This window comes from Balaenoptera musculus, chromosome 7 (assembly GCF_009873245.2).
Source record: "Balaenoptera musculus isolate JJ_BM4_2016_0621 chromosome 7, mBalMus1.pri.v3, whole genome shotgun sequence".
NCBI classification, from domain to species: Eukaryota; Metazoa; Chordata; class Mammalia; order Artiodactyla; family Balaenopteridae; genus Balaenoptera; species Balaenoptera musculus.
The window spans coordinates 110508234-110531542 of NC_045791.1; the positions used below are offsets into that span (position 1 = coordinate 110508234).

Genomic DNA, 23309 nt, shown 5'->3' on the forward strand with positions numbered 1-23309 from the left:
GAGAGCTCTGCTCCGTCCACAGTGTGTGCAAGAGGGAAGAGTGGAGTGAATGGCTAAGGAAGGCATGCCCCTTAGGGCTTCCCTAGGCTTTTCCTGCCTAGGAAGCCCTGCCCTAAGCCAGCAGGCACCCAGGCCCTTGCACCAGACGATGTTAACCAGCTGGCAGGCTGCCCCAGGCTGAAGAGTGCCCAGAGGCCTGGCTTGGTGGTACCATGTCACCCAGGTGAGTGAGTCCCAGACCAGGCCGGGACAGCCTGTGCAGCTGTGTCCAGAGACAGGAATGGCTGAAAAGTCAGGGGACATCTCCCTTCCCTGTTCCAGCCAGAAGCCCTGGGTTGAGCTGCTCAGGGTAGGGGTGAAGGAGGTGGGAGGGACACCTAATGAGCTGTGCCCACCTGCTCTTCCTCGGCACCAGTACTATTCCCGGAGGTTTGTTACCTGTTCCAGCCAGAAGCCCTGGGTTGAGCTGCTCAGGGTAGGAGTGAAGGAGGTGGGAGGGACACCTAATGAGCTGTGCCCACCTGCTCTTCCCCGGCACCAGTACTATTCCCGGAGGCTTGTTGCCGAGTCCAAGCTCATGCTGCTCACTGCACGACAGGCCAATACATCAAGAGACACGTTGTTGGGGAAAGGAATAGTGACTTTATTCAGAAAGCCAGCAAACCGAGAAGGTGGTGGACCAGTGTCCCGAAGAACCATCTCACCCAAGTTAGAATTCAGGTTCTTTTATACTAGAAGGGGAGGGGGGTAAAGTCCCGGTTCTGGTCGGCCTCCCGAAGGGATGTGTTCATTTCTTCCTTCCTGCAGCCATTCACAGGTGGGCCTGGTCAGGATGTTTCCTGTGAGCTAAACATACGCATTGTAGCTTAATGCTCATTACCTGGGAGGCAGGGTTCCCAGCGATGGGCCATCATATATCATTCAAGCTTCTAGGCAACATCCCTGTAGTGATGAACTTGTAATAAAATACAAAGGTCCCTCCCTATTAGAGGCTCACGATTGGTCCTCTACCCCTTCCTCTCATATGTTCGGGTGTGCACACACATACACACGCACACACACACACACACACACACACACGGTGGGCACATGATCTGAGCCCAGCCATTCTCTCCTGGAGAATGTGAAATTGGGAGGGAAGGGACAGCTCCCTCTGTGGCCTGGATTGTAAAGATGTGTCTGAGGCCAGGCCCCAGCTCCACTGAGGCATCTGGGAGGACAAGGCCAGCCCGCAGAGGCCAGGACTCAGATGGAGCCACTGAGAGCTAGAGGCCAGGCTCCCAGCTGCCTCCTTAGATCCTATGAGCATATCTTGTCTTCTAAATCTTTTGTGCTTAAGCTAGTGAAAGTTCGGTTCTGAAGGAGCCTCAGATGAACACAAATTGCTTCTCCAGGAAGCAGGAGGGCCAGTTTTGCCCCTCTCCTGCCACCTAATGGACATGGAGCATTGGTTGAGGGCAAATCCCAGCTCTGCCTTATCAGGCAGACTATTTAACGTCTGTGCCTCGGTTTCCTCATCTGTAAAATGGGGATAATAAAACACCTGTTTCATGAGGTTGTTGTGAGGATTACATGAATCAATAACCTAGTAAACCCTAAATAAGGCTCAGGTGAAAGCATGAGGCAGCCTCATGAAATGGAGCTTCATTTATCCACAATGGTGAGATTTGGGCCACCACGGGCCCATGTACGCCCCGGCTGTCCTATAGACAGTGTTCCTTAGCAAGACAAATACTCAAGCCAACGCACTGTACCTTAACTTGCTGCCTTGCTTCAGGCCTTACCTTCTCTCGCCAGGACTGCTGCTACAAGCTCATGCAAAACTTATCCGGCAGATGTGTTTTGACCACCTGTTGCTAGGATCGGGGAGGAGTGTTAGAAGGATGGGAAGCACAGAAGAGGAGGACCTGAGGAGCTGAGCTTAGGGAAACAGGCGTTGACAGTGTCTTGAGCACCAGGAATGAGGAAGCACTGGGCCTCAGCAAAGTCACAGAGGGGCACCTGCCCCTCCCAGACTTTGGGCCCTCTCTGAGCAAGTGGTGTCTAAGCTTAGGAAAATTTAGGAGTTAGCCAGGTGTACAAGGAGGAAACTGTTCCCAGACAGAAGGAATACCGTGAAGTTTGTCCATGACTGGTCTTCCTTACTCGGATCTCCTCTCTGCCTGGCGCCCTTCCCACCAGCTCTCTCAGAGCCAGAAGCCTCTTTCAGAAAGGAAACTTGATATTGTCACTCCACCGTTTAAAACCTATCAGTGGGGCTTCTGGAAATAAAATTCTAACTCCTTGGCTCTTTTTTCCCTCTCCACGAGGTGAACCTCCTCTCTCAGATGGCTCACTCCTCCAGGAGCCCTGCCTGACCCTGCCAGAGCGCCTATTACCAACCACACCAGGACACGAATGGACGTGAGAATAATTTGTATTCAACGAGCTAGAAATTAGAACAATTTGAAACAGATTTTTTAAAGTAAGTACTTTGCAAAAGCGTAAGAGCTAAAACAAGGCATGAAAACCGTAAGACAGGAAAGCGCCCATCCATTCCACTGCAGTCTCCCCGGAGCACCCCGGGGGTTGGTGGCTGCACGGCCCCGCTCACTCCCGACACTGGGGGCTGTGGGGCGGCCGCTCCTCTGCATCCTGAGCACTGTGATGGGCACACAGCGGGCGCCCCATCCACCGAGGCAGTCAGTACCGGCCTAGCAGCCCCTGCAGGCCACGCTGCGCGAGGATCCTCTCAGCCGCAGGCCCAGACTTAGCACACGGCCAAACGAACGGAGGCAGGGACACCGCGCAAAGCCCCCGGCCCTTCGGCGCGCAGGCTCGGAAACTGACTGGGAGACCTCGCCCCCGGTCGCCGCTGGCCAATCAGCGCAGGCCGCTAGATCCGTGCCCGCCCCAGGCCACGCCCGCAGCCAATGAGAGAGGCCCGAGAGGCCGGCCGCCGAGCCCAGCCCCGGCTGGCGCACTCTGCTGTTCGCCTGTCAGGCTCCAAATAAAGTTCTTCGGGGCTTTGAATTTTTTTTTTAAAGCGCCCTCTGCAGTCTCGGCCGCAGCGGGCGAGAGAGGCCGAGTCCCCGCCCCGCCACTTCCGGTCTCGCTGCCCGGAGCCGGTGCGGCTGTGAGGGGCTGCGTTTCGCCGCCGCCGGCCGGCCGGGCATGGTGTTGGGCGCCGGGCCCGCCTCGCCTGTCTCGGGGTGCCCAGGTGAGGAGCGCGGGGCCCTGCGGCGGGCGAGGGGCTGGAGGGTGGCTCGGCTCCCGCGGCGCCGCTGCACCCGGCGGGCGGGCCGGAGGGCGGGCGGCGCCGGGGCCGCTACAGGCCGTGCGGGTCCTCACGGCTGGGCGTCGGGGGCCGGAAGGCGGGCGGACGCTGCGGGGCGTGGGCCGGGGGACGCGGGGCTGGGTCCGGGGCGCTGGCCGCGGCCGGGCTCCAGGGGCAGCGCGCCCCGAGCCCGGACCTGTGCCGGGCACACACACGGTCTCGCTCGCGCCCGCCGTCGCGGGGGAGCTGCGAGCCGCATTGTCCGGGAGGAAACGCAGCGCCGAGTGGGCCCAAGGTCACCGGCCCGACGTGGCCGGAGGCAGCGGGACTCGGACTCAGGCAGCCGGACTCCTGATCGTCTGGGAATCGGGCTAGGCCAGGGGGCCGCTGAGGGTGCGGAGAATCCCGGCTGCCGCCTCGCCAACTTGCCTGCGGCTTCCCCACAACTGGGGACGACCACGGCTGGTTTGGAGGGTCTTCCCGGGGCAGAGGAGCGGGGAGGACATCTTGGACCGATCCGTACGGCCAAGTCTGGTGTGTAATCTTGGGTGTGGCCCTCCCCTCCCCGGGTCTCAGTTCCCTCATCCGTCCCACGAGGGGATCGGGTCCGCCCCTCTGCCTTCCCTCCAGCGCCGGAGTGGGGTCAGGATGGACTGGAGTGGCCGGAGAAGGCTTCTTGGAGGAGCGGTAGGAATCTGGATAGTCATCTGTTATCCTAAGGAAGCAGCAGGATTAGGTGGTGAAGGGAGGGAGGGCATTCCAGACCTGGATGTCAGAGTGAGCAGAAGCTTCCAGAAATGAGCGGGGTGTTGTTGAGGAACAAGGAGGAGGCCCACCTACCTTGTGCAGAGGATTCCTGGCTGCGTAAGGGGATGAAGGCAGGGGGAGGGCACGGGTGGGGGAGATGTTCAAAGACAGAAATCATCACCAGGCTGAGTGGTGCAGGACTGGACATACCTGCTGCTCAGGTAGTAGGCGGTGCAGGAGGAGGCAGGTTTACTGCTCAAATAAAAGGGTTGGGCTCCAAAGGTCATCAGCCAGCCATGGAGCCAGGTGGGAGGTTCCTTGGGCCCTGGCATTCTAAAGGAGAAGGGTGGGGTGTGGACTCTTCTGTGTCCTGATCTGGGCCTCTTTGGCTGGAGAAGTTGGTTGTCCCCTAGTGACCTGCAGTTCCATCTTTTACATTTAGATTGGGACTTGTCCAGGGCAGGAAGAATTGTAAATGAGGAGTTCCTCACCCCGTGAGCTGACTGGCCCCTGCACGGGTGACGGGGCCTGATTTTGCCACTACAGGCAGGAACACTGAGTCAGTATTGCTCGATGACGAGCCTAGTAAATATGGCACATCAGAATCTTCTTTGAACAGCCTGCAAGCAAGTCCCACCCAGAGGAAGCACTTAAATGGGCCAATTACAACTTGTGGAATTTAGAGACTGAGGGTGCTGTTACCAAAAATGCTGCCGTAGTCAAAGTGTAATTTGCAGTAAAGGGGAAGTTTAGTTTTAAATCTGGTCTTCAAGGGGTGAAGCATACTGAAGAAAGAAAAGAGAATTCTGAAGCAAACTGCAGGTGTTCAGCTAACCTGACAGCTTGAATAATTATTTTCGTTCAGATCTCTTTGTATAGAGTTAAATTAACAGCTATGAAGCATTCCCCAATTAGGCCTTTGGTTTATCCCTAAAGTGGTGCGTGAACGTGATACAGATGATGGAGAAATAGATGGTCATTATATACTTAGATTTCTTAGAACGTTAGGAAACTAAGTTTTGTCTTCTACGGAGAACAGAGCACCAGTGTTTTCTTTTATGTCTTGCGGAGTCAGTGTCCAGTGTATTTTATTAAGGGCCACAGACTTGTTGAAGATTGAAAACCAGGAATCTGATCTAAGTGGAACGGAGTATGGGGCGTACTCTGCCCACAGAGAGGACTTCGGTGTGGGGTAGGGGTGTGAGAGAATTGAGCAGTCCTTAGACTGCAGCCACGCGGAAGAGTGTCTTGGTGTGAGCCTTTCTTCGTATGCGTGAGTCTTGCCAGGAGCCTCTGAGCAGCCCCTTCAGGGCAGGTCTGCAGGGAGCCGGGTGCGGACCAGTCATGCGCCCTAGGGCTCCCCTTTCTGTTGGGCTCTGTATTATGACTTTCCTAGGGTACCGCCTACAGAGCTCTCTTTACACACGCTGTGCTTTTATTGCTTGACGTGCTTGTATTACCACGGTCAGCTAGAGGATAGAAGCCAAGTGGACTTCATGATAGACGCGTGTCTTGGCCCACCATCAGGCGACCCCGTCGATGTGGTGAGACTGATGTGTTCAGGTGTGGGTGCCTGGCAGTGGGCTTGCTGGGGGGGCAGACACTGCTTTGGGATCCAGATCTGCTTGAGGGATTACTGGCAGGATCGTTCGGGGGCCACTGAGCAGGGGGGGCTGGCTCTAGGTGGTGCTGCTGTGTCTGGCAGCTTGTGGGCTGGAGCCTCCACAGGAGCTCCCGACTCCACCCCACCCGCCCCCCGCCCTCCCTTGTGAGGGGACTTCATAAACTGAGCCGTTAGTCCCCCGCCCTGGGTGAAGCTGGGAAGATGTGTGTCCCTCGGTGATGGTCCTCCCCGTAGGTCCACCTGAGGAGACAGCATGGTAGGGTGGGAATAAAGAAACTAGCGATGGTTTGGTTTCACTTTTTTTTTCAATTTTATCGAGGTATAACTGAAGTACACTAAACTGTACATACTTAAAGTATGCAATTTGATCAGTCTTGATGTACGTATATACCCCTGAAACCATCACCACATTCAAGATAAAAACATTCCCATCATCTACACGAGGAAAACTAGTGTTCCGTGGTGACCTCTTCTAGCAGCTGAGTGGCCTCAGACAACCCAGTTCCTGGGCCCTGGTTGTCCCAGAGTCCACATCCGTAAAATAGAGTGGGAGTCAGGGGAGAAGTCCATCCCAGATTTGAAATTCTAGGAGCTTGTGAGCGCTTATGTGTAATAGAACTATCTCTTGGAGCATTTAGACCAGTGACTCTTTTTAAAAAATTTTTATTTTTTTATTTGTTTGTTTATTTATTTAGGCTGCATTGGGTCTTCATTGCTGTGCGTGGGATGGATTTCTCTAGTTGCGGCGAGCGGGGGCTACTCTTCACTGTGGTGCGTGGGCTTCTCATTGCGGTGGCTTCTTGTTGCAGAGCACGGGCTCTAGGCGCGCGGGCTTCAGTAGTTGTGGCACGCGGGCTCGGTAGTTGTGGCTCATGGGCTCTAGAGCGCAGGTTCAGTATTTGTAGCGCATGGGCTTAGTTGCTCCGCGGCATGTGGGATCTTCCCGGACCAGGGCTCGAACCCGTGTCCCCTGCATTGGCAGGTGGATTCTTAACCACTGGGCCACCAGGGAAGTCCCTAGACCAGTGACTCTTAAAGGGATTAGGTGTGTGTGTGTTTGTGCGTAGGTACAGTTCAGAAGATCATATTCAATATGTTGTTTTCATGGTACAAATAATAGAAAATTAAATCTTACAGTCTTTGTGGGGTGGGGGAATACACAGAAGATGGTGTGAAAAGCTATGTGAGGGACCTGGGTTAAAATGGTTAAAAATACTGATGGGGGGAGAGTTATTCTTATAGTTTGGCTTTCAAGATCTTGGCTTCAGCCCCTGGCTGGCAGTGCGGAGGCTGCACGATGCCTGGAGTTTACTGTAAAAGACGTGAACCAGCGGGAGTTCGTCAGCGCTCTGGCAGCCTTCCTCAGAAAGTCCGGAAGCTGAAAGTCCCTGAATGGGTGGACACCGTCAAGCTGGCCAAGCATAAAGAGCTCGCTCCGTACGATGAGAACTGGTTCTACACACGAGCTGCTTCCACAGCATGGCACCTGTACCTCCGGGGCGGCGCTGGGGTTGGTTCCATGACCAGGATTTATGGGGGGCGTCAGAGAAATGGTGTCATGCCCAGCCACTTCAGCAGAGGCTCCAAGAGCGTGACCCATCGGGTCTTCCAAGCCCTGGAGGGGCTGAAAATGGTGGAAAAGGACCAACATGGGGGCTGCAAACTAACACCTCAGGGACAGAGAGATCTGGGCAGAATCGCTGGACAGGTGGCAGCTGCCAAGAAGAAGCATCAGAACAAATGATGCTGGGTTAATAAATTGCCTCATTCGTAAAAACAAAAAAAACAAGCAAAAAAACAAGATCTTGGCTTCAAACTAAAAGTTCTGTGCTTAGGTCATGTTTTTCATCTGGAAGTTTTAGATCATTTTCTTTTGAAAATGATCAGAGTGGTATTGAAAGGAAATCACATTAAAGCAACAAAGGAAATTATGAAAATATTGAGCTGGTGACCAATTTTTGTCCTCAATCAAAAGAAGTTCCAGGGCTTCCCTGGTGGCGCAGTGGTTAAGAATCCTCCTGCCAATACAGGGGACATGGGTTCGAGCCCTGGTCCGGGAAGATCCCACATGCCACGGAGCACCTAAGCCCGTGCGCCACAACTACTGAGCCTGCGCTCTAGAGCCCGCGAGCCACAACTACTGAAGCCCGTGCACCTAGAGCCCATGCTCCAGAACAAGAGAAGCCACCACGATGAGAAGCCCGTGCACCACAATGAAGAATAGCCCCCGCTCGCCGCAACTGGAGAAAGCCCACGTGCAGCAATGAAGACCCAACAGCCAAAAATAAAAATAAATAAAATTTAAAAATTAAAGAAAAAAAAAAGTTCCAGAATTTCTCTCCAACTGGTAAAGCAAGCAAGAAGAGTTAGGAGGCCTGTCAGATGAATGGCGGTTTATATTAGAAACAGAAGGCAGATTCTAGAGGACAGTTCTGTTTGTAAACGTTGCTGACATCTTTAGTCCTTTCTCCGAAGCAGTCAGGTGCATCACCTATTTTTGGTCTTTATTATCCTTCCCAGTGAGCTGTCAGTGAGGGAACCTGAAACATAGGTGGGTTGGAAGTAGCCAGGTGAAAAGAATCTAGTTTGGGGCATTAATTATAACTAAATTATGTTGCTGTTGCCTAACAATGTAAATACAATACAACATAAATGTGAAGATGCTTATTAAGGTTCTAACCACACCTTTATTAAAGGAAGGAGGAAAGAAAGCATTGCGGTGCTCCCTCCTCATCAGAGGTGGATGGACACTCTCTTAAGTCTGTGATGGGCCAGGCTCTGGGTCCACACCCTCAGGTGCATGGTCCACACAGCAGGGATGGGCAGACTTACCAGTGGGCAGTGGTGGGCCTATGTGAGGCCCGTCAGCGGAGGTTGCCCTAGACCATGAGCGCCCAGGAGCATTGCCACTGCTACATCCCGGGGCCTGGCGCCCAGTGAGTGTTAAATGCTTCGCTCTCCCTTGTTAAATTTTCATTCATACTTTAAAACATTAGATTTAGAGAGGCATAGAGATTATCCAAATTCGTTATGAAGGAATGCAGTGTTATTAATGTATCTTACATGCTAAACTTTTCTATAACTAAATTATGGGGAAAATATTAAAAACCACCTTACATCATTGTCTTCAGCGTCCAGTCACTGTCTTAACCTGCTGTTGGCCTTTCAGGATAAAGGTAGCAGGGATGCTGACGCTGGCAAGCAAACTGAAGCGGGATGACGGTCTCAGAGGGTCCCGGGCGCCAGCCGCAGCCTCCGACTCCACTCGGCGGGTTTCTGTGAGAGACAGGCTGCTTGTCAAAGGTAATGACCCTCCATGTGAGCTGTTTTTCTATCCCATAACAAAATGAAGTCTGGCTGGAGGCTCTTCCGGGATATGGAGCAGCCTGTTGCTGAATAGAAGTACCTGTTTGAAAATATTTTGAAATATAATTGCTGTCATATACAACCGAAGAACTTTGTACTGTGCACACACTATGGGAATGCTGATGGCAAGAAAACGGTATTAAAACTCGTGTGTCTTATACACTTGGGATATTCTGTGTAGGGGCTGCCAGAACGCTAGGAGAAGGAGTAAGGTACTAGGAACCAGCAGACTGACCACTCTGGTCTCAGTGCTGTCATTATCCGGCTGGTGTGTGTGTGTGTGAGGTGGGTGGGGAGTTGGGGAGGTTCTTCCATTCTGGACTCCTCAGCACCAGAGTGTCTGACCTGTAAAGGGAGAGAGTGGAGTTCGGTAATGTCTTAGGATCCTTCTCTCTTTTATTTATTCACAGCCTGAGGACAGCCTTGTGCAAAATTGGTTCTTGTCCCAGAACTAATAACAGGGTGTCCTACCTAGAGCGGTAGTCTTTGGAGAAGGGTTACGTGATGTGTGTGTGTGATTGCGAGTGTTTGTGTGGAACTTTTGCATGTATTCAGTGAACAGATTTACAGCTATTGAGTGCAAAGGCAGTGTCCTAGGGTCATGAGGACTACGAAAGATCAAACAGTTTCTGCCTTGAAGGAGCCCTCTTTACTTTATGACACGTGTTTACATTTTTTAAGTATAAGGAGCTAGGGAGCACAGAGGGTTAAGTGATTTGTTAGAACTGTCTGTTTTCACGTTGTGTTAGGTGGACACGGTGGGGGTGGCTGGCATCTGCATGTCCGGGAACAGATCTGATGGTGGGAGACCTAGCGTTTATGAACGCCCCGTGTTGGGCCTTCTCAGGAGCAAAGCACGGCTGAGTTTGGGAAGGGGTGGGACCAGGAGGTGCCGGGTTCAGGGAGACGTCAGTGGTGTACTCTTCCCTGTTCTCCCTCTGCCCCTGGATCGTGGCTGAGCTGTGGCTTTCCCAGCCTGATGGGTGAATGGTTAAAGATGGAGTCAGAATCATTTTTGACATTTTGGCAAAATACCTTCTGTGTCAGGGAGAGCGTTAGACTGTATTTAGTTTGTTACAACACAGGAAGGTTTACTCTGTGAGGTCTGGGGCTGTGGCCTGGGCTGCAGCCCCTCACTTGGGTGGCCTGATAGGACTTGAGTCTCTTTCCTGGATGCTGGCTCAAGGGTTCCATCTGCCGAGGAAGCCAGGAGCCAGGCAAGCCAGGGAAGGGGTTTGATGCGTGAGTCAGATCCTTCGAGGGGAGGGTGTTCTAATGCCAGGGAGTTGCGGTGAGGAAGGGCAGGTGGGAAGCCGGCAAATAGACGGTGGCATCTTCTTTCCCGTCTCCTCGTCACGGTTGACAGCAGCACTTGTCTGCTGAGCACTTGGGGCCAGGCCCTCTGTTGGGTACTTTATAGGGACAATTCTTGTTTGACTTTTGCTAAGCCTTGCCAGGTGGGTGGTTCATTTTACAGCTCAAGAACTGAGACTCAGAGGTTCAAAAACTTGCCCAGGTCGCAGCTTTATTGCAGCAAGACAGCCAGACCCACATTTTGGGGAAGGGCAGGCACTTGGGGAACAGACCCAGCAAGCAGAAACCGAGGGAGCAGAACAGAAGTGTGAGTCCACAGAAAGGAGAATTCAGGGAGGCACAGGGGCTCCACCACACCTCCTCCTGCTCAAGGATCCCCTGAGAGCTCTCAAGTGACTCGAGGCCCTGACGCGGCCCCGGGGAGCCCACTGAGGCCCATAAAGCTGGACTCTGCCCCAGCTCCTAGGACAGGAGATGTCTTTGGCTGGGTTTACAGGACCCAGCTGAGGTCCTTTGATTTTGTGAGGCTTATCAAGGAGAGGTGCAAAACCTCCTCGAGAGGCCACCTGTTTGCATTCTCTCAGAGACACTGGGGATTATTAGGTTTCCGGGCCCAGAGCACTCGCAGTTGACGGGGGTTTGTGCAGCAAGGCTCAGTGTAACACGCCCCTCACGTGGCCTGCTCTCTCCATCTGCCTCGGGGGTGGCCAGGCCAGTGTGGGCCGGGCTGACGGAGTGGTGAGTAGTTTGGGCTCACGGTGGAGGGTAGGTGGAGAGGAAGGGTGGGCCTGACCTGAGAGGGGAAGCTGTAACAAGAGTGTAATAGTGTAATAAGGAACGCTCTGATGGCTGGTGATTGTTTGATCCGCACCTAGAGCGCTCCTTCAGCATGTGGCAGCAGCCTTCATTCTGGGGATTTCTGGTGGTCAGGTGGAGCCAGGCGGAGTCCGTGGCTGTCGTGGGCCTGGGAGGCACTTGTGAGAGTCCCTTCTAGCTGAAACTCCCCTTGGGGACTTTGAGAAAAGTCAGTTGTCCGAGTTCAGCGAGATTGCTACAGCCAGGACTGTCATCTGGGGCTGTGGCTTTGGCTTTGGCTCATGCGAGAATGTTACTCATGAGGATCAGTCAGTAGTAGAACAGTGTATTAACGTGTCTTGGGGACTCAGTGCCACGGGCTGGGTTCCCGGGAGTGGGGAATTTGGCGTGCGGTGTAGTTATTAAAGGGTATCCTGGGGACTGATAGCTGTGGAGGGTGGTGAAGGAAGCAGGAGCAGGCAGAGGGAGAGGGGGAGCTCTGACGAAGGCCCCATGACAGCCCTTGCTCCAGAGCAAGCGTGGCCCTTCAGAGCTGTCCCCAGTCAGGTGAGATGGTCAGGCCTGCCTGCTCTGCTCGACCAGTCGTCAGGTGGGTCTGGCCTGAGGTGGGGCTCTGGGCAGCCCACACAGTCCCTGGAAGGGTTGAGAGCTGAAGGCCATCTGCTGCGAGCCCTCGCTGAGAGGGCATCTGGGCCATGCGTCCATCGCCCAGAGGAAAGACCACAGACACTTAGAGGCAAAAATATGTTTTTAGCTGGTCCACTGCCATGCTTGATTGACCATACATGGTGGAGATCTGGCTTGGTGCGGATGGCTGTAAGGTTAACGTGGGAGATCGGAGGTTGACAGGGACACTTGTCCCTAGTGGTGAGGGCCAGTGGTAGCTGCAAAGCTGAAGCTCCTGTTCTTTTTCTTGGGATAGTGGGCCCAGTTCTGCAGGTGATAGGTGGAGTCAGCTGTCCCTGGAATACTGTGGCCTGCCTCGGAGCAGCTGGCCAGTGTGAGGCGCTACCACACTGGCACCTTGGCCCTACCAGCTTTTCATTTGCACCCCTGGGGTCATTCTCAAGGACATCCTCCAGGCTGGAACTGGAGAGATGCTTGCAGCAGCAGTCCCTGGAGGGTGTAGAACAATCAGGTGTTTCTGGGCGAGGACGGAGGGCTGCTGTCTGCCCTGAATCCCGGGAGTTGGGGACACTGGGGAGAGAGAGTTTCAGGTCTGCGCATTTCCTTTTGACCCCAGCTCAGGTCTGGGCCTCTCTGGGAGCCATCACCAGTGCTTGCAGCCACAGGGCAGGTGGCACTGCTTTTCTGGTGGACCTTGTGGTTCCGCCGAGTCCATCAATTTCTGAGTCTGATGATGCGCCCCACCTTCCAAGAAAGCCTCTGGGCAGAATGACCTGCTTTCTTGTCTGTCTGAAGCTTGGCACTTTTCATATAATGGGAGCATGATTGTGTGTCTCCCTGTCCTTTGACTTGTTCACGTGACAAAGATTTTAGTGCCTGGTGTGTGCCAGCCTCCTGTTAGTGGCCCCTGAATACCTCAAGGGGCTCCAGGCAGGCTGGCAGGAAGCTTTTGCTAAATGTGGAGATTTGGAATTGAGCTGACTGAGTTCAGGGCCAGGTCTGGAGTAGGGAATGAATCTACAGCCATTGTCCCATCAACCCCTGTGCTCCATGTGGCTCCTGGTGTTCCCTTGTTTCTGCGGCTGTGGCGGCTCTCCACACTCTGAGCCTACTCTGCAGAGCAGAGAGGCCTGGCTGCCCACCTGCATGGGCTTCCCAGCATCCAAGGTGCAGGTGTCTCCACGAGTGCCACATGGGGCCTCCTTTGGGTGAGCGCTTCTGTGTCCACATGAGCGGTCTGGTCATGTGGTATAGGAACGGCTCCGGTTCAGGGCGCTTCCTGGAAGAGTGGGCAAAAGAGAACCATTTATTGTTCTCCAGAGCTGCTCTCTCCATGCCAGGCCCTGCCCAGGACTCTGGAGGTGGGCTCAGGGTTGGCTTGTCATGTTGGCAGGGTATTCAGAGCATTTAGCAGCGTTTGAAGCTGTGGCTGTGTGTTACAATATGTGTTTTAAAAACGAGGGCAGTGGCCCAAAGAGGAGGAGTCCTGCTAACGTGGAGTAAGGCAGCTGGCCCAAGGCTAACCTTTAAATGCTTTGCTGCAGGGTTAAACACCAGTGAAACTGCCCAGGGAATTTGGCGCCCCTGAGGTGTGCCGGATAGCCCAGGAATGGGGGTTGGCTGGGAGGATCTGTAGAAGACAGATGAGGGCTCAAGTCAGCTTTGTCTGCTCATGTTGAAAGTGGGTGATACGAGGCCTTGGGGCTCCATTCCCAGAGACTGCTACGGGGGCTGTGCTGGTTTTCGGGGTTACATCTTAGCTCCCCCAGAGTGTGGATGGAGGGGGCTGTGAGTACTCTGGGCCTGCACTCTGCAGTGTGCTGCTAGAAGGCCCTTGGACTGAGTGGAAGGGCTGATGTGGGGCTTGGTGGGGTTCTTGGGCAGTAGCCATGCCATCTCTGGGGATAGGATGATGCCGTGGGGACAAGTGTCTCCCCCATAAGGGCACTGTGCATGGATGCTGGCGGTGCAGAAGAGGTGCTCAAGGCATAAAGACAGACAGGAGGCTAAGAGATAAAGTTCTAGTTCAAGAAATTGAAGAGGTAGTGGTTCAGGTGGAAAGAGGTAATCAAGTCTCAGGGGACATAGCTGCCAGCTCTACCTGGGTCAAAGGGCACAGCTGCCCTGCCTGGTGTTACTTGATGGGGCTCGGAGCTGGCTCTTGCTAAGAACCATCTGCTTCTATGATTGGCCTTTGTCTTAGTCAACTCAGGCTACCATAATAAAATACCACAGACTGGGGGACTTAGCCAATACACATTTATTTCTCATGGTTCTGGAGGCTGGGAAGTCCAAGATCAAGGCATTGGCAGATTCAGTTCCTGGTGAGGGCCCTCTTCCTGGCTTGTAAGCACCTGGTGTCTTTTCCCATAAGGGCACGAATCTCGTCACGAGGGCCCCACCCTCCTGACCTCATTTGACCCTAATTACCTCCCAAAGGCCCCACCTCATACCATCACATGGAGGGTGGGGGTTTAGGGCTTCAGCATTGGAACTTGGGCGGGAGACACTGTTCAGTCCACAGCACCTTTGGAATGCCTCAGTCCCCAACTGTCTGAGGAGAAAGGCTCCTCTTGTCTCAGGATTTTCACACTGAGAGTACTGCCACCCTGCTGGCAAGTGTGCTTGTTTGTCGAGCGTTTCCTGAGCACTCCAGGTGTGCCAAGCTCAGGCCCAGGCACTGGGGTCCCAGGGCTGGGTCAGAATCTACAGCCCCCGCCACGAAAAAGGCACAGGTTCAAGTGGCAGGCGGTGCAGAAACAACTAGAGCACTGTGTTGTGGGCAATCTACAGCAGAAGCGGGTGAGTACGTGCTGTGTGGGGGCCATTGTGGTAGTGGGGTGGATTTAGTAATCTGATATTTCTGTGCAGTCATGCTTCAAGTGGGCTCTGTGGTTTGATCTGTAGTTAGAAAGGAAAAGCGTCTAATTTCTCAGAAGGAAGTTGTGCAGCCACTTAATTGTGCAAGGTGCCAGGTGCCTCCCCAGAGGCTGGGCCGGTGAGCCGGAGAGATGCTAGCATCTTTGGAACAGGCGAGACTTTAGCAGTTTAAAAATATCTGAACTTCTTGTTACCTTCCAGGTGGGGGTAGTGTCCTTTGGGCAGTGAGGTTATACAGGGAAGGACTGCTGCTTTGCCAAGAGGCCTCTTGAGCATGTGAAGCAAATCACTGGTTTCTTTGGTCGTAGTCTACTTGTAGGTGGATTCTGAGGTTATTACTATCGATGTTAATGAATTATTATTTCCCATCATTTGAATTATTATTTCCATCAAACTACTTGTCATTTGTGACAGCTCCTTGAGAGGAACGCTGCGTTGTAGTTCGTTTATCTTCTATACTGGGCTGGACTAAAATGCCAGGCATCTTTAATGAAATCCTTCTGCCTCCAAGGTCATATTCCTTGCCCACACTGGTTCTTGGACCAGAAGTCTGCAGAGGCCCTGACTGTGGTGGGGGTCATCACTGGACTAGGTCTGAGGGCTCTCCTCTTTGGAGTTTAATTCTAGACCACAATGTGAAATTATTAAATCCGTCTGTGTAAATTAGCTGTGTGTAAATAGTTTAGCTTGGCAAAGTAGCCTACAGCAGTTCCTGTACCTGGAGGAATAGAACATTCAGAGGCCTAGGCCCCAGCTAGGACTTTTGGTGTAATTGGTCTGGATAGGGTGGGGTGGCAGGGTTTGCTCAGCAGGTGCTAGGTTGTGGGGATGGATACGCAGCTCCAAAGTTTACTAAAAATCATTGAATTATACACTTAAAGTTGGTCTACTTTATACTATGTAAATTGTACCTCACCAAAGCTGTTAAAAAAAGCAAAAAAAAACCCCAAAAAAATTCCCCAGATGATTGTGTGCAGCCAGGGCGGAGAATCCCTGTCCTACAGTGAGGCGTCCTCTGGCCTCGAGCCTCTCATCCCCACACTAGGTCCCTGTAATGCAGGATCCGGTTCTGTTGCTCGGTCATCACGACGCCCTGGTCAGTGCATCCCTGCCCTCCTGTGTCCGGGCCTCATCTCTTGCCTGTTCCTTGGCAGTAGACTGTCTTCTCAAATTTTTCATTTCTGTCATGTGGCCCCATTTCAAATCCTCTGGGCATGTTTTCTATTTCACTGGGTTTTTGTAAAACTGAATGACCAGAGTTCTCACGACAGGAGTCAGGATAGGCACGCCAGAGAAAACCGGGGTCCAGTGGCCAGCGTCAGTCTCTCAAAAGAAGGGGCCTCAAGAAGAGTTTCTTGTGAATTCTTATCAACAAAAAGTTAAGTAATAGTATAATAAATACATAAATAGTTTTTGCCTTAAAACCATCTAGATTTAATTATATGGATAACATTTATTTAAAAGTGATTAATATGCATGACTCATTTGATAAAAGGTGTGCTTTTTTGATAAAATGAGTGCCCTGTGTGGGCTGTTGGAGCAGAGCCTGGCTCGGACCGCTTCCTGGTCAGAGGGCCGGGGTGGGTGGCCTCAGAGTGTTTCTTTACCCCGTGCCCTGCTAGAGTGAAAGGCGAAACTAAAGGTCACCACGGTCGTTATGATGCTAGTGAACCTTTCATAGGGCCTTCATCATTTGTTTTAAGTGCATATATTCTAGTATATACCATAGCACAAGACTGCCAAGACTGCAGTCCTTATCTCCTCCCTCCTCTGCCTCACCTCACTTTTCTGGATGCCCATCCCAAAGGCCTGGAACCCAGAGCTAATACATTTAGTGCGCCACCCGTCTCTACCCAGATTCTCAACTAGCTGATGTCAGAGGCCTGTGCCTTTCCTAAACCCTTAGCCTCAAAATAGCCATCTGCCGGTCTCCCCACTAACGCACTCAGCTTTGCAAACATTGTGGCCTCTCCCTTCCCACCCATTCTCCCCTCCCCACCCCCGCTCTGCACTTGAAGGAGTCATTTGCTTCTTAATGTTTTGTAGACTGGTTTCTTCTTTCTACTTACCTTCCTGTTGTTTTGAATGATCCACATCCCATGGCCTTGCCTCAGGCCTCATTCCCCTCGGACCAGTCTGTCCTCTCTACTGAATGATTCCTGCTTTTCCTCCTGTCTCTCATCGGTGACTCTCCCTGCTCCTGTCCTCTGCTTTCTGCCAAAGTTCTTTCTTCTCACCAGTCTCTCCCCTTTGTTGGTCTCATGACGTCAGGTGGCATCACTCTGCAGGGGCTCCCCAGCCCCGGCCCTGGTCGTGCACCCAGACTTCAACTCCCCCACCCGCCCCGCTCAGCTTCCCCAGCCCTCAAGCCTCGGTGCCGTCTCTGATGGGCACACACACACACACACACATGCACGCGCACACACACACACACAGTTGGCAGAGCCTTCCGTCCTCTTTGCTGTCAGGCACGCTGGCTCTCCCCACCTCTGCTGAGTCCTCGCTGCCTCTCAGAGCACCCACCTCTTGGGTCACCTGGCCTCCACTTTGCCCTTTCTAAAGGTGTCCTCTTGAGGCAAAGCTTAGGAACTTTTGTTCAGAAATCTCCCTTGGCTCCCTGTTGCTGCAGAATAAAGTTGAGAATTCTGGGCCCTCCACCATCCTGGCCCTGGTTTTCCACCTTGTTTCCCATTGCGCTGGCCGCACTGCATACCGTCTGGTTTCTGTGCTTGTCTGCGTTCTATGCTTTTGCACATTGCTGACTTATCTCCTTGAAATACCCTTTTCCCCACCTCTGTGGGACTGAATTCTACTGGTTCTTTAAAGCCCAGCTTGATAAACCTCCTCCTTCCTTTAGTCTCTGCAGCTGGAGAGTCTCCAGAGCACGTTATGTTATGTCAGAGGCAGTGACGACTTGCCTGCCCGGTTTCTTCTGGGTGCTCCCCAGACCGCGGCTCGTTCATAGCAGGATTGGTGGGAGCTTGGCAGCTTTGTCCTGGCAGAGGGGTGCTGGGCTTGAATGCTGAGTGAGTGACTGATAGAAGGGGTCCCAGAGGAGAGCACTAGGGCTCAGGAATGTAGCTGTAAGGAGGAGGCTCCCCTGGGTATCAGCTTGCCCACGGACGGAAGGGCAACACGCGGGCCCAGCAGGAGGGAGAGCGTTCTCTCTCACTGGAGAAGTTCTGGCGCAAACTGGGCAAGCCCTCACGGGAAGACAAATCCGGAGAAACTGGAAGAGGCAGAGATATAAATATAAATCAGATTTTGAGGGCAGTAGTTCCACTACGTGGGGGAACAAGATTTTCAAAAACGCTTTAGTGACTGTTTACCTGTAGATCATTTCTGTGTTCATTTTGAGTAATTTTCATTCATGCTGAAGTAAAATTTCAAGGGCCCTTGACTGCACTTGTTGGCATCCTGCAAGTCACTTTGTGTATTTGAAAGCAACTTCATGGCTTAAAGTCTAAACTTCAGACCAAGTGTAGATTTCTGTTAATTCAGTATTTTTTTTTTTTGTTTTTTTGTTTTCTTCATTGTTCTGGAGGGAATTGCCAGTTTAGAGCTGGTGATTTTATGTGGAGCAATTGACTAATGTTAACAATAATGTCTTTGTTTCTACAGAGGTTGCAGAACTTGAAGCTAATTTACCTTGTAAGTATAGCATCCCCAAACATTAAATGCTGTAAAATAATTGCATGGAGAAGCTTGTTTTATGTTTTGATAACTTTGCATAGCAAAAAGCCCGTTTTATATACATGTTAGGAATAAACAGGATTTTTTTTCGAGGCTCTGATAAGAAGGAGAATGTAGCACGGCAGTACTTCCTCTCCTTACTGTTGCAGAGGTGCGTTTGGTTAGGGTTTGTTCCTCTTACACAGCATTCTGTCCCACGTCCTCTTTTAGTAAAAAGGCGTATAAATCAATGATGGACAGTCCTATTTTTGTTAGTGACAGTACCATGTTTTTGGCCCAAAAAGTGCTTATTTGTAATTTATCATTGTGCCCAAGGTAGGACAGCTGTGCTGCCTTGATGTCTCCAGGTCGCCTCACCTTGCTAGGTCCTTCTCGCCCCAGCACACAGGGACTGACTGCGGGCCTCACTCGTGAGCAGGCTCGCTTACCAGCCAGTTAACTCCTGTGATACGTGTCAGTGTTTCTTTTTTCCCCTATCATTGATGCCTTCCCAAGCCATTATATTTTTTAAGACCATCAAAGTCTGAAAGCTTCGACCATTTTAGTATTTTTTGAAATTAGAACTTTTTATCATTATACTTGGTTAAGGCTGAATATATTTATCAATATGAGTGAACTATTTTATACGTGGGTCTCCTAGTCTGGGCGAATGCTCGAGAGAGTTTGATACGGAGGCCATCTGACACAGGGTGAGAGAGGGCCCATCCCAACCTCCACCTAAAGTTGGAAAGATAATTGTGGGGTGCAACCCTTAAGTGGTTGTGTAATCAGTGTGTAACGGTAAGTTCATATTGTTCCTTGAAAAATTATTTTTAATACATAGTATTTATATATGAGGATAGTGGGTTGTGCTGTAAAATATATTTTAGTGTAAGTCAAAAATGTCTTAAAAGTCACTGGATTGCTTGACTTCAAAGTTTTCTTCTAGTCAGAACTAGAAGGAAATATCTTGGATTTCTATTAAAAGGTTATCTTTCCACCTACTGAAGTATTTACAAATGATTTGCTTTAAAACGTTCCAGGAAAACAAACAAATAACTGTGTGTGGGTAGCACAGACAAAGCAAGATTGGTAAAGTACTGAAGCTGGGTGATGGGGTCATTATACTGTTCTCCCTCTTTTTTTCTATTCTTTTCAGATTATAAAGTAATCTAATAAAATCCAATTAAAAAGGAAAATGAAGTGATCCTTCTATTTTCCACCCCCATCATATCTTCCCACTGGCCCTCCATCTTGAATATATATACACATGCAGACATTTAATCAAAGACCATAAAAAACTTCCAACTTACACCCAGTTTATTTTGTCCTTGTATGTGAATCTTACAGAGATTGTTGGTTTGTAACCAGTATAGTTTAGCTTTATCTAAATGTTTGGTTTAAAAACAATAAAACTATAATTGGCTTTCAAACCAGGACTTTAACTAAAAACCTTAGGTTTGAAAAAGGCATGCCTCATCTTCCTTGCCCTTATAGCTAAGATGTCAGATTTTAAAAACTACATGCTATATGCTTCCTTTCTCTTCTTCTCCCTGCCTATTCTCTCAAAGTGGGGGGACATATAAATCAGTTTATACAAGTAAGCCAGGCTTTCCAAAAGTATGCAACTCACTAAAGGGGAAACAAGAAACCACCAAAGAATAGATCTTTACTATCTGATTAATCTTTCTAAAATATTAAGGCAAACAAAATAACTTGCCATATAGCAGTGCTGCTTAGTAATGATTCAGAACTAGTTTGGAGCTCTGTTCATGCAAGTTTGTAGAGGTTTCTCTGTTCGCAAAAAGTAGAAGACATCTCTTTCAGATGGACAGAGATACTGTGAGAGCCTTAGCCTGTGCTTGCAGAGAGGAAAAGCTTAGTTCTGAAGTTTTAATAAAGCTGCTGCATTGAACTGGAACAAGAAGCTGACTTTTAACCTTTTGTTGTCATTGTTAGAACTTAAGACTTCTTTTTAGCTTTGAGATGTTTGGTTCTTTTTAGAAGTTTTATTGTTATTTTTAATCCATCTCGATAATTTCTTTATTCTTGGTGGGCCAGTCTATATTAGAGGGATTGATTTCTACATCTGTACTTTTATTAAAACAAAGGAGAATACTAGACATTAAAAACAAATGAATGCTGCCAACTTTAACTAACCAATGAAACATTTCCTAACCCCTTGTCATATGTTTTTGTTACATATATCCCACTAGAAAAATGGTGTTTATCTTTCCAAGTTAAGATTAGGAAAAAGGAATGCCATTTAAATTATTCCACAGTTCAAATGTGTGGTTTGGGTGAAAGCCTTGAACTCTTTGGCCCCTGGTTTCTTTATTTTGAAAACAAGGAAAATGACAGTGTAATCTCTGAGACCCTTTCCTGTTCTTCTAGATGGAGTTACCTTTCACTCTGCAACGATTTTTCTGAGGGATTAGTCAAAAAACGAAACCCCACTAACAGTTCTGCATTGTTTTTATGTGTCATCTCTGGCATGTTCATGAAGTAATGAAATGAGGCATGAACTAGTTTTTAATTTGGGAACTAAACTTCCTTCTGTTGATAACCTGTGTGGTCTTGGGCTGGTCACTGAACCTCTGTGGACCTCCATGTCATCTCTCACAATTGATGATGTTGGATTAGATGGTCTCTAAGGCTGTTTCCAAGGCTAAATTTGAATTGTCCTATTTTTGATGAAAATTCATACCATGTAAAACTAGGCAAATATTTTCAGCAGGACTTGTAAGAAATAGCAGACGACCCAAGGAATCTAGCATAATATTTTCCAGGTTTATAAAATACAGACAATTTCTACGTATATTCCCTCCACATTCCTTCAGTATTTATCCCTCGGGTATTTACCCCTCTTCTGCATCGCTTGTCTGAAGGAGGCAGATGTAGGATGTCTTGCGCTGTCTGCACCTCTGCAGTAGCTCTTCTCCAGTGGGAACTGCTCGGGTCTCCTGATGCAGACCGTTCTGGTGCAGTGCGCATGCGCTCAGCGTGTTGCCGTCATGCTCCGCCGCAGCAGAGCATCCGGTCACCAGCAAACCGAGGTGAATTATCGGTCGGGTTGTGAAGACATTTAAAAAAAAAGAAAACAGAAAAGCCGTGGTCTGGGTGTGAGCTACCTTAGCTGGCACAGTTGCTTTCAACTTCTCTTTTCTGTGGTGGGTACAGATGACTGTGGTGCTGGGTGAACAGACCCGAAGTTTGGCCTGGGCTCTTTTTCTGGTTTTTCTGTGTTTAGTTAGCCTTTACCCACATACATTAATCTCCTTGAGGTATGGTTTCTTCTTTTCAAAGTAAAGTAGCGTCATTCTTGAAATTAATGGAAAGATCTCTATTTTTAGGGACCATTTAAAGGGTGAAAGATAGCATCCCAATTTGGAATTAACTAATAAAAAACTGTAAGGAGGAAAACGCATAACAAATATCACTGGTTTGCAACTTTAGCACATTGGCATAATGATTATCAAACAAACAGGGGAAATATACCGGTTTAGTCTGTAGACTCCTCAGCACCGTTAAACTTTCCCACGTGTTTCAAAGTTAGCCTCAACGTAAGGACTGCTGCTAACTGTCAGACCTTCGTGACGGCCTGTTTCTTTTGCAGGTACGTGCAAAGTGTATTTTCCTGATCCAAACAAGCTTCATTGCTTTCAGCTAACTGTCACCCCAGGTAATATTCTTACATGTGTAAGTATTAAAGTGATTTTCAAACAGCAAATTCCAAAGGCTTTCGAAATCTATAATATTTGGTTTGATTTGTCCTCCAACTTTTTGAAAGTTATGACGGTAATGACCATTCCATATGAAGACGAGATACATGCTGTAGTCCAGTAAAGCATAGGGAAGTGCTCTGAGGCATGTGGCGTGTACCCAGTAACTGGGTGCAGACGTTAACGCCCCCGGCGAATGACGACGAAGGCTGCTGGTGTGGGGTGGAGAGTATGAGCTCTGAGGTCATAACTGGATTCGGATCCTGCTCTGCCATTTAGCAGCAGTGTGGCCATGGTTAAATTGCATCATAACCTCTCAGCTGCAGCCTACCCAGCTGCGAAGTGGGGATCAAATAGAACCTATCTCATGGGACCCGTTGCAAGGATTAAATAGATAATGGGTGTGAAGCACTTCAGCCCGGGCTGTTACAGGCACCAGGAAGCAGGCAGATTACCAGCTGTCCTTGTTAGCACTGGTAAATGTCCAAGCTCCAAGTGCTCCGAGCTGGTGGATATTTGTCCTTGGTCGCCCTGCGCAGCTAGAGGGAGGGCTTGGGTTTTTCCTCGTTACAGTGCAGCTCCGGGAGTTGCACGTTCCAACAGTGCAGCCCTCTGGCGTTTACGTTGACGGTGGGTGCCATGGCCAGTGGAGCTGCTGTGGGCTGGGTGGTGAAGGAAGAAAGCAGGACAGAGGGAATTAACAAGAGGGGAAGCAGTGTTGTGGAGGAGGTGGAGGGTGTTATTTTATTTGGGGGAGGGAAAGGGAGTGAGAAACTGAGAATAATGAGTCACTAGCTAATTTAATTAAAAAGTGAAAGAATGCAGAATTTCAGTAGGTGATAATGAACCCACAAATAAGCCCTGGCATTGTCTCCCTGCAGGTAGGATGGTTTTTTTCCATGGAAGATGTTGTATTATAACAGGAGAAATACCATTTTCAAAATGTGCTTGAAAACTAAATTCATTTAGTCTGTGTGGTGGTTCTACAAACGACTCTGGGGCGTATCCATAAATTCAGTCTGGTACCATTTCCATTTCTAAGATGAGTGAACACTAGGGTAGAGATACTAACATCAGAACACCGTTGTCAGAAACGGGCGTTCCACACGCCTGACCTCGAGAGAGGACTGAAGCTCAGGACTTTGTGAAGTGATGGAGGTTGTAACCATTCTTTGGCCACCTTCATAGACACATTGCAAGTTCTGCCCTTTTTAGTGAGGGATACTGAGCACACTCTGTTTCCAGGTGACCAAAGGTCACCATTATGAACGTCAGTTACTATTGC

At 50.1% G+C, this 23309-nt stretch overlaps 1 protein-coding gene and 1 pseudogene across 6 annotated transcripts in view; both read left to right on the forward strand.

Annotated features, from left to right (window-relative positions):
* The first annotated feature begins 2442 nt into the window (after window positions 1-2442).
* The window catches only part of UBE2F (ubiquitin conjugating enzyme E2 F (putative)), a 50978-nt gene continuing 30111 nt past the window's right edge, over window positions 2443-23309 (forward strand). Inside the window, exons 1-4 of one of the 6 annotated variants that reach the window (XM_036857431.1) lie at window positions 2459-3199; window positions 8797-8930; window positions 18252-18281; window positions 21919-21984. In XM_036857431.1, coding sequence (XP_036713326.1) covers window positions 8813-8930; window positions 18252-18281; window positions 21919-21984 — 214 coding nt within the window. In that variant the 5' untranslated portion in view covers window positions 2459-3199; window positions 8797-8812. The other 5 variants (XM_036857432.1, XM_036857433.1, XM_036857435.1 and 2 more) reach the window with 5 other exon arrangements.
* Window positions 6830-7391, forward strand: LOC118897772 (annotated as a pseudogene).